This window comes from Bubalus kerabau, chromosome 9, assembly GCF_029407905.1.
Source record: "Bubalus kerabau isolate K-KA32 ecotype Philippines breed swamp buffalo chromosome 9, PCC_UOA_SB_1v2, whole genome shotgun sequence".
NCBI lineage: Eukaryota > Metazoa > Chordata > Mammalia > Artiodactyla > Bovidae > Bubalus > Bubalus kerabau.
This window is the reverse complement of record NC_073632.1, coordinates 47,661,790-47,676,330: the sequence shown is the minus strand read 5'-3', so window position 1 is coordinate 47,676,330 and position 14,541 is coordinate 47,661,790. Positions and strand designations below refer to the sequence as shown.

The 14,541-nt window shown below is 45.0% G+C and overlaps 1 protein-coding gene across 1 annotated transcript in view; it reads right to left on the bottom strand.

The window, feature by feature from the left end:
- The window catches only part of SLC22A16 (solute carrier family 22 member 16), a 35,395-nt gene extending 23,082 nt beyond the window's left edge, over window positions 1–12,313 (bottom strand). The window contains exons 1-3 of the mRNA XM_055535204.1: window positions 12,202–12,313; window positions 6,721–7,200; window positions 2,902–3,019 (exon numbers count right to left, since the gene is read on the bottom strand). Coding sequence (XP_055391179.1) covers window positions 2,902–3,019; window positions 6,721–7,200; window positions 12,202–12,254 — 651 coding nt within the window. The 5' untranslated portion in view covers window positions 12,255–12,313. The remainder of the gene's footprint in view (window positions 1–2,901; window positions 3,020–6,720; window positions 7,201–12,201) is intronic.
- Between the last annotated feature and the right edge of the window lie 2,228 nt (window positions 12,314–14,541).

Genomic DNA, 14,541 nt, shown 5'->3' with positions numbered 1-14,541 from the left:
TGCCAGGTCCCAGTTGGTCAAGGGATCTGTGTAGCATTCAGGCAGTTTTCTCCCACTGCTTTCAAAGACTCTTTGTAGTTTAGCATCTTTTGTAAGATCTGCAATTTCATTTTGCATCAGAGTTGGAAAGAGGTTAGCCCAGTAGCAGTAAGCAGAGAGGTGCTTGATAGGGATGACTGTATGAATGGTCAGTTGCACATTTTGAGCTTTTATTTCCCCATGCAACCTTGTAATTGCAAGACTCAGATAATGAAGCCTGATAATGAGGCTTCCCATATTGAAGAATCCAGTGGTTTGGTAAATTTAAACCTTCAAACACTACAAATTTCCCCTTTAATTCCCCACTAAGGTAAGCTATAACATCGGTCTTCAAGATGTTTTTTTCAAGGCCAGTTCTTTCGGAGTTCCCTCCCACTTTTACCAGTTACTTCTGTCACTGGGTTCAAACAATCCATGCACAACTGCCTGAATAATTCCGAAAGACTCCTTGATCCCATTCGCACCTGTCTCCTCCAGTAATAATACTCAATTCCTCACATCTACCCTGACCCCACCCCTGACACAGCAGTCAGAATGACCACTTCATCGCTGAATTCACTGAACCCCTTTAGAGGATTCTCCTTACCTTTAGGAAACCAAGCAAACCCTTTGTCATCTTACAAGGTCTACCTAGTCAGCTCTCTCTCCTTCAGCCTCACCGTGCATTTCATCTCCTCTCTATTCTCCTGGTATGTAGACCTTAAGTTCCTTCACATCTCTGGGCCTTCTCACTTGCTACTTCCTCTGCCTATAAGGTTCTTCTCTCACCTATCCCTCAGACTAAAAAGACCCTGACTCTCTAGACTCCCCATCCCATCCCCCACTGTGTGGAACCCCTCCCCCCACTGCTGGTCCTTACTGTCAACACTGTATGGATTTTTTACAATGGTCTGTCAGCATCTTGCCTTCCTGCTACACTACAGGGTTATTGAAACATCCTGGTCAGGTTTACTTAGCATGACTGTACGTAGATCAATAAATGTGCTGAGTAAATGAATCTGCCTGCATCTTCCCTAATCAGAATTGCATCACAAATATATTTCCCATAAAAACCAAAGGAAAGAGCCACAGAAAATTAACAACACATTTTACAGAAGTATTTATTCTATGGGTGGCTGTCTGATTTTCTTGGCTTTGGAAATCAACTCAAGGTATTTCGCAAGACCAAGAAGATTTTAGAATTATTTTCTTAATTATTCCAAAAGAGGACTCCACACTCTCTCAAGACCTATCTTTGCCTCTGTTATACAATCATTCCCACCAGAAGGTCTATTATCAAACCTCACCCTGCAGCAACAGAGTCATTTCCTCTTATTCTGTCCTTAGTGGAGACAGAACTGCTGGTTGTTATCTCTTGTGTTAAAAACTCTCTGCATTCCCAAAAATATTACACTTTTTAAAGAAACAGCACCTTCGATTCTCCTAAATTGTTTTTAATGCATCCTTCTATCCTTGACCATCTAAATGTGGCTTCTTAGGGACCCTTCCTAGCTGTTGATGAAGACTCCAAAAGAGAATATACCACTTTGCCCTTGGAGGGGGCACAGTGACCTCTTCTTCTGAGGTTGAAGTCCTTGGCTTCTCCCCACATCCTTAGGTCATCTGCTCCGATGAGAGGGGATGCATGCCCTGCTCTGTGTTTAGCAAGATCACAAGCTCCTCCAGAAGAGAAAACTTCACTCTGTTATACTTGAACAGTGACCTCCAAAAAAGAATCGCTGTTGCTGCTGTGAGGTAGTGTGGAGCCTGTCCGGAAGCCTCACTGAGTGTGGAAACTCCCTGGTCCACTTCCAGCAACAGTCAGCTTTACTCCATGCCAGGTACTGAACTGCGGACATTTCCCTGAATCTCAAGTGAGTCCTGGTAATAACCCAGTGAAATAGGTATTCTTTTCTACAGTTTACAGACCAGAAGTTAAGGTTCAAAGAGGATAAGGCATTTGCCCAAGGTCACACAGCCGAGAAGCCAATATATAACAATGCTGGAATTCAAACACATGCCCTTTCCACTATCCTCCCCTGTTCCCCAGAACAAAAAGGTCTGAAGCTTTGTTTTCACCCTTCCTGCACGTTATACACATGACATTATTAACAATATGCCTTAACTGTCTGTTTGGCTCGTGCATATATCTAGACTGACAAACTGCTCAGAAGTAAAATAATTGGTAGCTATTATTTGTAATGGGTATAAATAATGACTTTTTTTCTTTTTGTCCCCTTGTGCTTTCCTCTCTCCCTCTCATTCTCCCTGTCTCTTCTCTATCTTTTGCCTTACAGTATTGGCTAGAATGGGCTTCCCTGGTGGCTCAGAGGTAAAGAATACTCCTGCCAATGCAGGAGACAAGGGTTCGATCCCTAGGTCAAGAAGATCCCCTGGAGGAGGAAATGGCAATCCACTCCAGTATTCTTGGCTGGAGAATCCATGGGATTCTCATGGACAGAGGAGCCTGGTGGGCTACAGTCCATGGAGTTGCAAAAGAGTCAAACACGACTGAGCAAGTAAACAACAACAACAATTGGCCAGAATCCCTAGTAAAATGCCAACTGGAAGTGATGTCTCACAGATCCCTGCTGCTGGTAATGGTGGAATGTGGATCACAATGTCAGGCACAGAGTCAAATGAAACGTTTCAGCCTGCTAAGCAATAATTTTTCATTTAACAGCTTCCATTCTAAGCATAGGGCACTAATATTCTACAGAAAGACTTGGGCAGTGAACAAAGATTAGTCCTTGATCTCTATCTCACTAGATTCTAAATAAGCACAACTAAGAGAGTTAAGGTTTAATATAAAAAATACTGCAGTGGGATTAAAGAGGCAAAAACAAACAAATAAACAGAAACCCCAACAACAACCCAACTCACGATAGCAAGAAGAAAGCGTGCGACTATGAAGCTGTAATAATCAAATGTGAATGCCGCCGCTATGCCAAACAAAAATACACCGGTGCTTGAGGCCCACAAAACAAGTCGTCTTCCTGCCCTGAAAAATAAGAATCACACAGTGGAAGGAGCAAGGTGTGGCTGCAACAGTTTAAAACATCCACTCTAATTCAAGAAAGATAAAATTTACCTATATTTTTAGTAGCTTATGTATTTGACTTATTTACTTTGGGTAAATCATGAGTTAACACACAATTTTTTCAAAAGGTCAGTTTTTCAGTGGCCAAGTCTCCACCTGAGCTACTAATATACACACACGATCACTCTGGGTGGTCCCTAAAGGACCTCCTAACCTGGGGTTAGAAGGAAGGAGAGGGAAGATCTGTCCTTTCCCTGTCAGGACGTGCTCTGTCACCTGCTGGATCATCTTCCCTGCTGGGCTGGCTCTGCCCACCAAGGGGGAGGCAACTCTTAACAAGTCCCTCTAAAAACAGAAGTCTAGCGACATTCTGCTAGCAGAATAAGTTGCCTATTTGCCCTATATTTTCATAATTGGGAAGGGCATTTCCTTCTTTAAAAAGCAAACAAATAACAATTACATGCCTGCAGATTTGAAAAGTGAGATGTAATTCACATGATATAAAATCCAGTCTTTTAAAGCAGGGATCCCCAACCTTCAGGCTGCAGACCTGTACCTCCTGTCAGATCAGATCAGCAGCAGCATTAGAATAGAAATAAAGTGCACAATAAATGTAATGCACTTGAATCATCCTGAAACCGTCCCCCACCTGCCCCGGTCCATGGGAAAATTGTCTCCCATGAAACCAGTCCCTGATGTCAAAAAGGCTGGGGACCACAGTTTTAAAGTACACAATTCAGTGGCTTTTTAGTGGATTCACAGAGTTGTGCAACTCATCACTATCTAGTTCCAAGATATTTTCATCCCTCCAAAAAGAAACTCTGCACCCAGGAATCATCATTTCTTATTCTCTGTTCCCTCTGTCCCCTGACAGCCACAATCTACTTTCTATCTTTATAGAGTTGTCTCTTCTGGACATTCTATATAAATGGAATTGCACACTATAAGACTTGGCTTATTTTATTATGCTTTCAAGGTTCATCCATGTTACTGTACTTCATTCCTTTTTATGACTCAATAACATTCCATTGGAGAAGAGAATGGCAACCCACTCCTGTATTCTTGCCTGGAGAATTCCATGGACAGAGAAGCCTGGTGGTCTACAGTCCACGGGGTCACAAAAGAGTGAGACATGACTGAGCAACTAATACACAATATTCCATTGCATGGCTATACCACGTTTTGTTCATCCATTCATCCCTAGATGGATATTTGGACATTGTTTCCACTTTTTTGGCTATAATGAATAATGCTGCCATGAACATTTGTGAACAAGATTTTATGTCAAGTTATGTTTTCAATTCTCTTGGATATGTACCTAGGGGTGGAATTGCTGGGTCATATGCTAACTTTATGTTTAATTTTTGAGGAGCTGCCAAACTGTTTTCCCGGGTGGCTGCCCCAATTCTATCATCCCACCAATTTCTCCATATCCACACTTGTTATTGACAACACTTGTTATTAACTGTCTTTTTGATTACAGCCATTCTAGTGACCAGGGGTATCTCACTATAGTATTGATTTACATTTCCCTAATGGCTATTGATGTTGAACATTTTTATATGTGCTTATTGCCCATTTGTATATATTCTTTGGCAAAATATCCATCCAAATCATTTGTCCATTTTTGAATTGGGTTATTGGTGTTTTTATTGTTGAGTTATAAGAGTTTTTTATGTATTCTAGATACTGGACTGTCATTAGCTATATGATTTGCAAATATTTTCTCCCTGTGAGAAGTCCCTGACAGATCATTTTAAGGCAAAAGAATACAGTCCTGAGATTCCAAGCAACAGGTTTGCCCATTGTGGCAGAGAGTATGTAAGCAAATTGGAAACTGTCAAATTCACAGCCTCAGCCTGCTCTGCTCCCATGGGCACTAACAGGGATTGTTGGCCCTACATATAAAGGTTTCCCAATCTCATTTGAGCCCTGAATGTCATTTTAAACTATTTTCATCCATCCCTCTTCTACCCACAACGTTTTTGTTCTCTGTAACAGATGAGCAACTCTCTTGATGGTGAGCAGAGAACAGAGAACATCAAAGAGAAAGCTCTGCAATTTCCTGCTCTGCCCAGCTGCCAACAAGACCTGCTGCTGCCTGCAGCCTTTTTTCCTTCCCTCCTGTCCAGAGACATACACCCTTTTCTCTTCAAATACATTCTGCAATCTTTGTATTGGATCATGTCTCTTCCCATCTCCTCTGAGGCCTTATTCTACCAATTACTTCTACCAATTACTCCTCTGACTCCTCCCTTTCAGTTGAAGTCTCTTCTAGCCAAAGACAAGAACCTTCTCTGGATTCCCATCATTCCTGTAGCCACCTTGCATCTTGCATTTCCTCCACTGATGGACTTTCCAAAAGGGAGTATCTATCTCCTTGACTCCTGTCTTGCTCCTCTCCCCACTGACAACCCAACTTCCATCCTTCCCAGGAAGTTTATGAAGCAGAAGATTCTTAAAAACTGAAATGGTAACTTCAGTCACCAAATAATAACTATTTTACTAATAGACTCCACTTCTGTTGCAATTTCATTATTCAAACCCCATCTCCTGAAGGGGATGTGGGAGGTGAGGGGAAAGACCTGGGTCCTCCTCCCGTTAGGCTTCCATAGTGGAGAAGGCAATGGCACCCGACTCCAGTACTCTTGCCTGGAAAATCCCATGGACGGAGGAGGCTGGTGGGCTGCAGTCCATGGGGTCGCTAAGAGTCGGGCACAACTGAGCAACTTCACTTTCACTTTTCACTTTCCTGCATTGGAGAAGGAAATGGCAACCCACTCCAGCGTTCTTGCCTGGAGAATCCCAGGGACAGCGGAGCCTGGTGGGCTGCCGTCCATGGGGTCACACAGAGTTGGACACAACTGAAGCGACTTAGCAGCAGCAGTCTTTGTCTCCATGGCCTTCACTTCTAATATGGCCCCAGACACAACAAAGCCCTATAATTTTTCTTTCAATGTGTTTGTTGGTCCCATGTGATTAGCACACACTGAGGGCAGGGATTTCTGACCTAAGCAGTTGTATTTAGGTTCCCAGTGCCCAGGACATGCCTGTAAAATTCACAACTATGGTGTCAAATAAATAAGTTCATCTCTGTGCTCTGGGACAGGCACTAAAAGTGTGGTCCATGTCCATACACAGATGAACTTTGCCTTATTTTAAGAGCTATATGTTCATTTTAAAGTATATTTTTAAAAAATTTGGTTGCTACATCACAAAATTTCATAGACATCACTGCATAGGGCCAGACTATCCTCCTAAAAAGCAAGTCTATTTAAATAAAAAATGTTCAAAGTAATAACCAGTAGCTACTGAGTGGTTATATGTCCAAGGTACTTTTTCTGTGTTAATTTTGCAATAACCCTCTGAGATGAGTATTGTTATTTTCATTGCCAGCTTACACACAAGATTCTGAAATGCAGGTCGGGCAATGAGCCAAGGTCCACAGCTAATGGCAGAACACAGGTGGACTGTCTTCAGAACCCATCCCCTTAATGTTATTTTGTGTCCCTAAATACCAGATCAGCAAAGAAGTACGTATTTAGATAGGAAGTATGAAAATGACTAAAGTTTTGAACATAATTCCCTGTCCCCTAAGACAATGAGATGAGAAAATGAACCCTACACTGATGGATGGAACAACACAAAAGACTTCATGTTACCTGTCGGAGAGGTAGCCAAAGATCACTGCTCCCAGCAGGACTCCAAACATAAACGTGGGCTGGATCAGCCTTCCAAACCACTCTCGGTTACACACCAGGTCCCACTGGGTCACCACAGTGCTGAGCCACTTGCTTCTGTCGTAGATGTAGCCATCCAAGCAAGGGAAGCTGCTCTTCTGGCCGCTGTACTCATAGTCCAGACTCGACTGCTCATCCCTCCGGAACCTCTGACAGCTGGTAAGCTCCCAGATCTCCCCGTCCTGCAGCTGCACGAGGATGTGATCCTCACGGCCCACGGAGAACTGGGTCCAGACGTCCTCCAACTGCCAAGTAGAAAGGTCTTGGAAAAGAACCTGACTCACATTGCCTGGGGGCCTACAGGTATGCTGGGGGGACACTGACAAGAACACAGAAGCCAAGTAGTGGATACCACAAGAGATATTCTGGAAGGCACATATAAAATAGAGGAATATTTGGTATCTGCAAAGAGAGAGGAAAAGAAACAAGTTATTATAGCTGACCTATGAGCTAAAAACACACACACACACATACACATAGGCAAAAACGGAGAAGGGTCTCCATTATGCTTAGCTTGAATAAAGGCATCAGTTCAGTTCAGTCGCTCAGTCGTGTCTGACTCTTTGCAACCCCATGAATCCCAGCATGCCAGGCCTCACTGTCCATCACCAACTCCTGGAGTTCACTCAAACTCATGTCCATCGAGTCAGTGATGCCATCCAGCCATCTCATCCTCTGTCCTCCCCTTTTCCTCCTGCCCCCAATCCCTCCCAGCATCAGAGTCTTTTCCAATGAGTCAACTCTTCACATGAGGTGGCCAAAGTATTGGAGTTTCAGCTTTAGCATCATTCCTTCCAAAGAACACCCAGGACCGATCTCCTTTAGAATGGACTGGTTGGATCTTGCAGTCCAAGGGACTCTCAAGAGTCTTCTCCAACACCACAGTTCAAAAGCATCAATTCTTCAGCACTCAGCTTTCTTCGCAGTCCAACTCTCACATCCATACATGACCACTGGAAAAACCATAGCCTTGACTAGACGGACCTTTGTTGGCAAAGTAATGTCTCTGCTTTTTAATATGCTGTCTAGGTTGGTCATAACTTTCCTTCCAAGGGGTAAGCGTCTTTTAATTTCATGGCTGCAGTCACCATCTGCAACCAAATCCTGTTAGGGACCTAAGAGGCATCCCATAACGACAACCCTATGAATATGACTGCGAAGGTAACATACATCATATATGACATACATTTTTATACTTCAACTCCTCCCCACTTCACAAATTCCAGTGCTCAAACTCGACACAGTCCCCACAAAGAGCAGACAGATTTTTTTGTGTGTGAAGTTTGTTTGGTGTGAAGTTTACCTGCCTGCCCCTGGAGGCGTTTAGGTTTGGTACCTAAGTAGTCTCATCACCTGGAGAGGCCCCACTGCTGCAAAACTCACATTGTCTGACCACAGCTTCCCATCCCATCCTCCTAGCTCCCGCGCCCCTCCCATTGGCCCCATCCCCAGCACTGTTCGGGGCTCCAGCCTTTGGTGCCCACCAGCTTCTCTAGTTTACTGCCACCTTCCTGGCCTCACTCCTTCCCCAGCCAGCCTGAACCCCATGGTTGTCACTAGTTTTTTCCACAGAGTTGCACAAGTTCTCTATTCACGTTCTCCATTCACACCCAGTCCCCCCAACAGAGCACCTCCCCTGGCAGGCCTCTGAAGCTAGAATCTGTCTTCTCTGCCCCACCCACAGGTGCTGAGAAGGTCTTAAACACACTTTCAGTTCAAATTTCCCTTTTCCTGTCACAAGGATGTGCTCTGCTTAGTCTCTTGGTCATGTCTGACTCTTTGTGACTCCATGGACTGTAGCCCAAAAGGCTCCTCTGTCCATGGAATTTTCCAGGCAAGAGTACTGGAGTGGGTTGCCATTCCCTTCTCCAGGGGATTTTTCCGACCCAGGGATCAAGCCCAGGTCTCCCGCGTTGCAGGAGGATTCTTTACCACTTGAGCCACCAGGGAAGTCACAGGGATAACGTCCTCAAAAAAAGAAAATCCTACTTCCTTAGGTGTCTAGCATTCTAACAAATCATCTTCTCCCTTATAAAGATTGCTGTCCACCAAGTGTCTACCCAGCCCAAGGCTCCTTCAGAACAACAGACTTAGACACAACACATCACTATGCCCACAGCCAAGAGAAACACTAATAGAAAAAGAATAGACAGAAAAACCAGAGGTAAGTAAAAGAAAGATGACCAGAACCTCCAGGAAACAGACCTATGCTATCTGGGTGACAGGTAAAGAAAATTACATTCAGTCCTAGATTGATATCATTCTATATAATAGAACATGCCTGCGTATGTGCTAAATCGCTTCAGTCGTGTCTAACTGTGACCCCATGGACCATAGCCTGCCAGGCTCCTCTGTCCATGGGGATTCTCTAGGCAAGAATGCTGGAGTGGGCTTCCACGCCCTCCTTCAGTGTCTTCCCCACCTAGGGATTGAACCTGCGTCTCTTATGTCTCCTACATTGGCAGGCAGGTTCTTTAACACTAGCACTACCTAGGTAGCCCATAGTAAAACATAACTAGTATTATACCACTGTGGTTAACAGTATGGACTCCAGAACCAGACTATCAAGGTTTGAAGCTTGTCTCCGGTTACTTACCACATGGGTCTTTTGGGCAAGATCCTTACCCTTTATGTACGTGTAAGTGTTAGATACTATGATGTTCATAAGGTGAAGTCAAAAAAGAGCCTAAAAGGGTCATATGCTGCTGCTAAGTCACTTCAGTCGTGTCCAACTCTGTGCGACCCCATAGACTGGCAGCCTATCAGGCTCCACCGTCCCTGGGATTCTCCAGGCAAGAACACTGGAGTGGGTAAAGGGTCATATACTGACTGAAAAAAAAAAAAAAAAAAAAAAACCACCACCTATACCCATACATCTAAGTCAGCCACAGGCTCATCATTCCAACTCTGAAATTTTAAACTCTCTCTGTCTTTATTCCAAGATAGCTCAAAGATCCAGGCTCTTAGTTCCCTCAACACTATTCCTGAATCTCAGTTTCCTCAATTCCCGCTGACATGGGGCTTAAACCGTGAAGAGTTTGTAACTTCAATACAAACTTGTATTTTGTATTGAACAACACATAATTCTTCTTAGGTGTCCTGCTTTCCTCTTTTAAAGGTGATTTGGACAGTGTTTCCTCACCTTAGAAATGACCAGTGAGAAATGAGAGACAATTAGGGCTTTCTACTTAACATAGTCACTAGGTTTCCCTAAGACTAGATAACAATACACAATAACCTCCCTCTCTATTTATAGACAATAAAGAGACCAATGAGAGCAAATGCCAGAGAAAATATGGGCTGCTATGATATGGTCACACTATTTTCACCTTTTGCTATAAGCATTGACATGTTACCCTTTTCCTTCCTATAAGTAGCTTTCACAATCTACCTTTCCTACCAGAATGGGGACTCAGGTAACAATAATAGTCACGATTTATTGATAACTTACAGAATGATAAGATTTTGCATACTCTAATGTGACTGCCTAAGAGCTGTCTCCCCAGACCCATTCTCCCTTTCTCCCACCACATGGAGCCACATCTGACCATGTGGGTGAGGAGGACATGGAGCAGAGGCCCCAGATGCTGTGGATGGTGGAGTTGCCTCACCCACTTGGGTCCCTGGACGACATCATGGAGCACAACTGCCCTGGACAGTTATCAGAGACAAAATCCAATTGAGGGGTCTCTTTGTTACAGCTCCTGAGTAGGGTGATTAATCCCTAAAATACATGGGGAAAGAATGGTATTAGTAACTACTACCTCTTAAGGTTATCATGAGGATGAAATGAGAGCTGCATGTGGAGTCCTTATAACAAACATGTGTAGTACTATCATTACCCCCATTTTACAGATGAGGAAGTGGTAAGTCAAATGCGCAAGACCATATAGTTAATACTTGGTAAGCCAGGATTGGAACTTGGACATCCATTCCCAGAGCTGATTTTGTAATCCCGATGCTATTCTGCTTCAAGGAAGATAAGATGAGATAATAAATGAAGGACCTGGCTGAATCCCAGGTTGCACTCAGGAGAGCATCTAGTTGACAGCATGGGCTGTGGAGGCCAATGGACATCCAATGACATCGAATTCTGCTCTGCTACTAAGAGATTTGTGATTTAGGTGCAAGACCTGGTTTCCTCATGTGTAAAATGAGAGTGATTACCACTAGTCTCAAAGGGCTGCGGTGAAGGTAAAAGAAGGTAACATGTACAAAAAACTTAGGACAGAGCCGGGCACAACTGAGCATTCAATAATGCAGGTATCAGGAGGAAGTAGGGGAGAGTTGGGGCCTCCTGCCCCTTCCCGGCCTGTTTCACCACTGCTTTCTTGTGGACACTGGGAATCATAACCAACATCTGTGCAACTTTTCACCCTGGAGAACAGCACAGCATCAGCTCTTCATCACAAGCCTGGAAGGGAGCTAAAGGCAGGAATGATTATAATTCTCACTTTGCGCATAGGAAACTGAGACACAGTATTCCCAGGGTCACCTTAGCAGTGAGTGGCAGGCCAGGATTCAGACTGAGCCCCAAACCTCTGGATCCACACTTTCTATGGCTCCTCGCCCAGCTACCCCTTCTCCCAAAACGTTCTGGGCCAAAGTAGTATTTCTCCAAGAATGAATGAATAAATAAATGAATGAATACACTTTAAATTTTTTAAATTAATTTGACAAATGAAAAGAGAGTGACAATCATACAAAGGTCAAACCTAGGTCCCACCCTGCAGTAGCTTTGGGTCCTTGACCCAGCCTCAGTTTCCCAATCATTAAAATAAGGATTCAGCCCCACCCCATTGTAAGATTCCGCACTGTGTAGTTGGCACATACTAGGTTTCCATAAATCGAAAACACACACACACACACAGAAAAAGAACGAACAAACTTTAAACGGTTGTTCCTAGAGCAATTCAATACCTGCCAGGCACTGAAGGAGACTCTACCACGGGTTAGGGCGGGACAGCAGTCGTCTGGGGAAGTGAAAGAGGAGCCCATTTGGCAGATAAGAGAAATGAGCTGCGAAGAACAGGCGTTCCTCCTGTGACCTGGCCTCTGCAGCCGGGGCTTCGGACTCCGGCACCGGCAGAGGGCGCGCCGGGGGACCCTGCACACACCACTCCGAAGCCAGCCCCCAGCGCCCGCTGCTCGCTCTGGGGGCGTCCGGCCGCCAGAGTTCGAGAAGATCTCGAACTGGCCCTGGTTCAGGGCCAAGAATCAGGACCCAGGCCTCTGGACTTTTCCCGGAAAGGAGGGGTAGGGAGATGTGTTCGGATCGCGAGCTCTGCGCGCGCAAGAACCCCACCGCAACGGAAAGAAACAGATCCCAGCGGCGCCTCCACCCACGTGGCTCCAGCTCCCCCGGCACCGTCCTCCCTCCCCACCCCTACCCCATCTCCCTACCTGCCGAAGTGCCCCACGCTGTCAAAAATCAGCTCCAAGTTACTGGACCCCATGGTGCTGCCGTGCACCACGCTCCGAAGCGGGACGCGCAAAGCTCGCCTAGTGCCGGGGACTGTGGGCACAGCGGTGCCCTGCCCCGCCCCGCCCGGCCCCCTCCGGCCCGCCCGCCCGGGCTTTGGCGTCTCCCGCGCGTCAAAGGGCTCGAGCCGCGCGCGGGGTCAGGCTCTGTTCCTCTCTCTTCCCCTCTAGCGAGTCCAGGCCGCCGCGGCCTCTTGCGCGGCGCGCCGTGCTCCTGGAGCCCGCGGTGGCACGGTGCGCCCATCCCCAGCCCCGCCACTTCCCGCGCCCTCCCCGCCGCCCCATCAGACCTTTAACACCGCGTCTGTTTCGGTCGCGGCTCTCGAGAGGCGCGCCGGTGCCTGGGAAGAGTGGTCCACCCGGCAGCCCAAGGTGGGGAACGCAGACTCCACTCTTGGGCACAAACATTGTTTTCTGAGAGAAGTCCACCCGTTTGGGACCTACAAGAGCAGAGCACAAAGAATGGATTCTGATGACCCTGAGAAGTGGCAGGATCTTGCAGAACTGTGTGAAACATCTTGTAATAACCGAAGGGCAAAGGGAACTCCCTGGGTAGAAACAAGCAGAATAGCGAAAACAGCCAACTTACACTAGAAAGAGAGGAAAGCCCATCACCCAAAGCACTTCCCTCACCTACTTGCCACAGAGCCGGAAATAACACCATTAAAGATTTATTTTTGCTATGAATAATTCTATTTTCTTTCGAAATGCAAATTCTACTGGAATGATTAATCCATTAAATAATAAGCAATTTGGAATGGATTTTTTTAATATAATTGGGTAGATTCTTGCTAACCAGAAAGTCTTAAGGTTGCAAAGGTTGCTTGGGAGGTTCAAGTGGTGGGGAGAGGGGGAGAGAGTGAGAGTGAGAAGTTTGGGCAAAAGCTGACCCTAGGAGGGAAAAATGGGAACCACAGGGCCCAATCAAGACCCTATTCAAACCACCAAAAAGAGATTTACCTGGAAAAGATATGGGGGGTTGGGGGCGAGGAGAACTATGGGGAAAGAGCTCTGCTGTTCTGATTACAGCAAATAGAAATAGCACAACATAGATAAAAAGAACAAATTCCTAGAAAGACACAAACTATAAACACCCACTCAAGAAAAAAAAAAAAATATAACCAAAACAGCTCTGTATTTATTAAAGAAATTGTATGTGTAGTTGAAAACCTTCCTTCAGGGACTTCTCTGGTGGTCCAGTGGTTGAGAATTTGCCTTCCAATGCAGGAGACATGAGGCAATGGCACCCCACTCCAATACTCTTGCCTGGAGAATCCCAGGGACAGAGGAGCCTGGTGGGCTGCTGTCTATGGGGTCGCACAGAGTCGGACACGACTGAAGCGACTTAGCAGCAGCAGCAGCAGGAGACATGGATTCAGTCCCCTGGTAGGGGAACTAAGATCCCACATGCCGTGGGGCTAAGCCACAGCTAAGACTCAGCTACTGAGCCCTCGTGTTCTGGAGATCTTGCACTCCAACTAGGGAAAGCCCGTGTGCTGCAGCCAAGACCCAGCACAGACAAAAATGAATAAATAAATAAATAATTTAAAACTCCCCACAAAGAAAACCCCAGGCCCAAACATTTAAGAAAGAAACAATACTTATTCAGCACACACATACTCTTCAAGAAAACTGAAGAGTAGAGAATACTTCCCAACTCATTCTACAAGCCAGTATTACCCTGATACCAGAACCAGGCAAGGACATAAGAAAACTACAGACCAATATACCTCATGAGCATAGATATAAAATATTCTTAACAAAATTTTAGCAAATTGAATGCATCTTTATATAAAAAAGACAATACATCATGACAAAGTAAGGTTTATCCCAAGAAAGCAAGAGTCATTTAACATCTGAAAAATCAATCAATAAAATTCACCATAACGACAAACTAAAAAAGAAAAACCATATAATCATCTCAATAGATATCAAAAAAAAAAAGAATCTGGCAAAAACCCGAACACCCTTTCATAATAAAAGCACTCAACCAACTAAGAATAGAAAGTATTATGATCTGTTTCTGCCCATAGAACACTTCTCTTTTTTAAATTATTTATTTTAATTGGAGGCTAATTACTTTACAATATTGTGGTGGTTTTTGCCACACATCAACATGAATCAGCCATGGGTGTACATGTATTCCCCTGTCCCAAACTCTCCTCTCACCTCCCTCCCCATCCCATCCCTCTGGGTTATCCCAGTGCACCAGCTTTGAGTACCCTATTTCATGCATCAAACTTGGACTGGTCATCTGTTTTA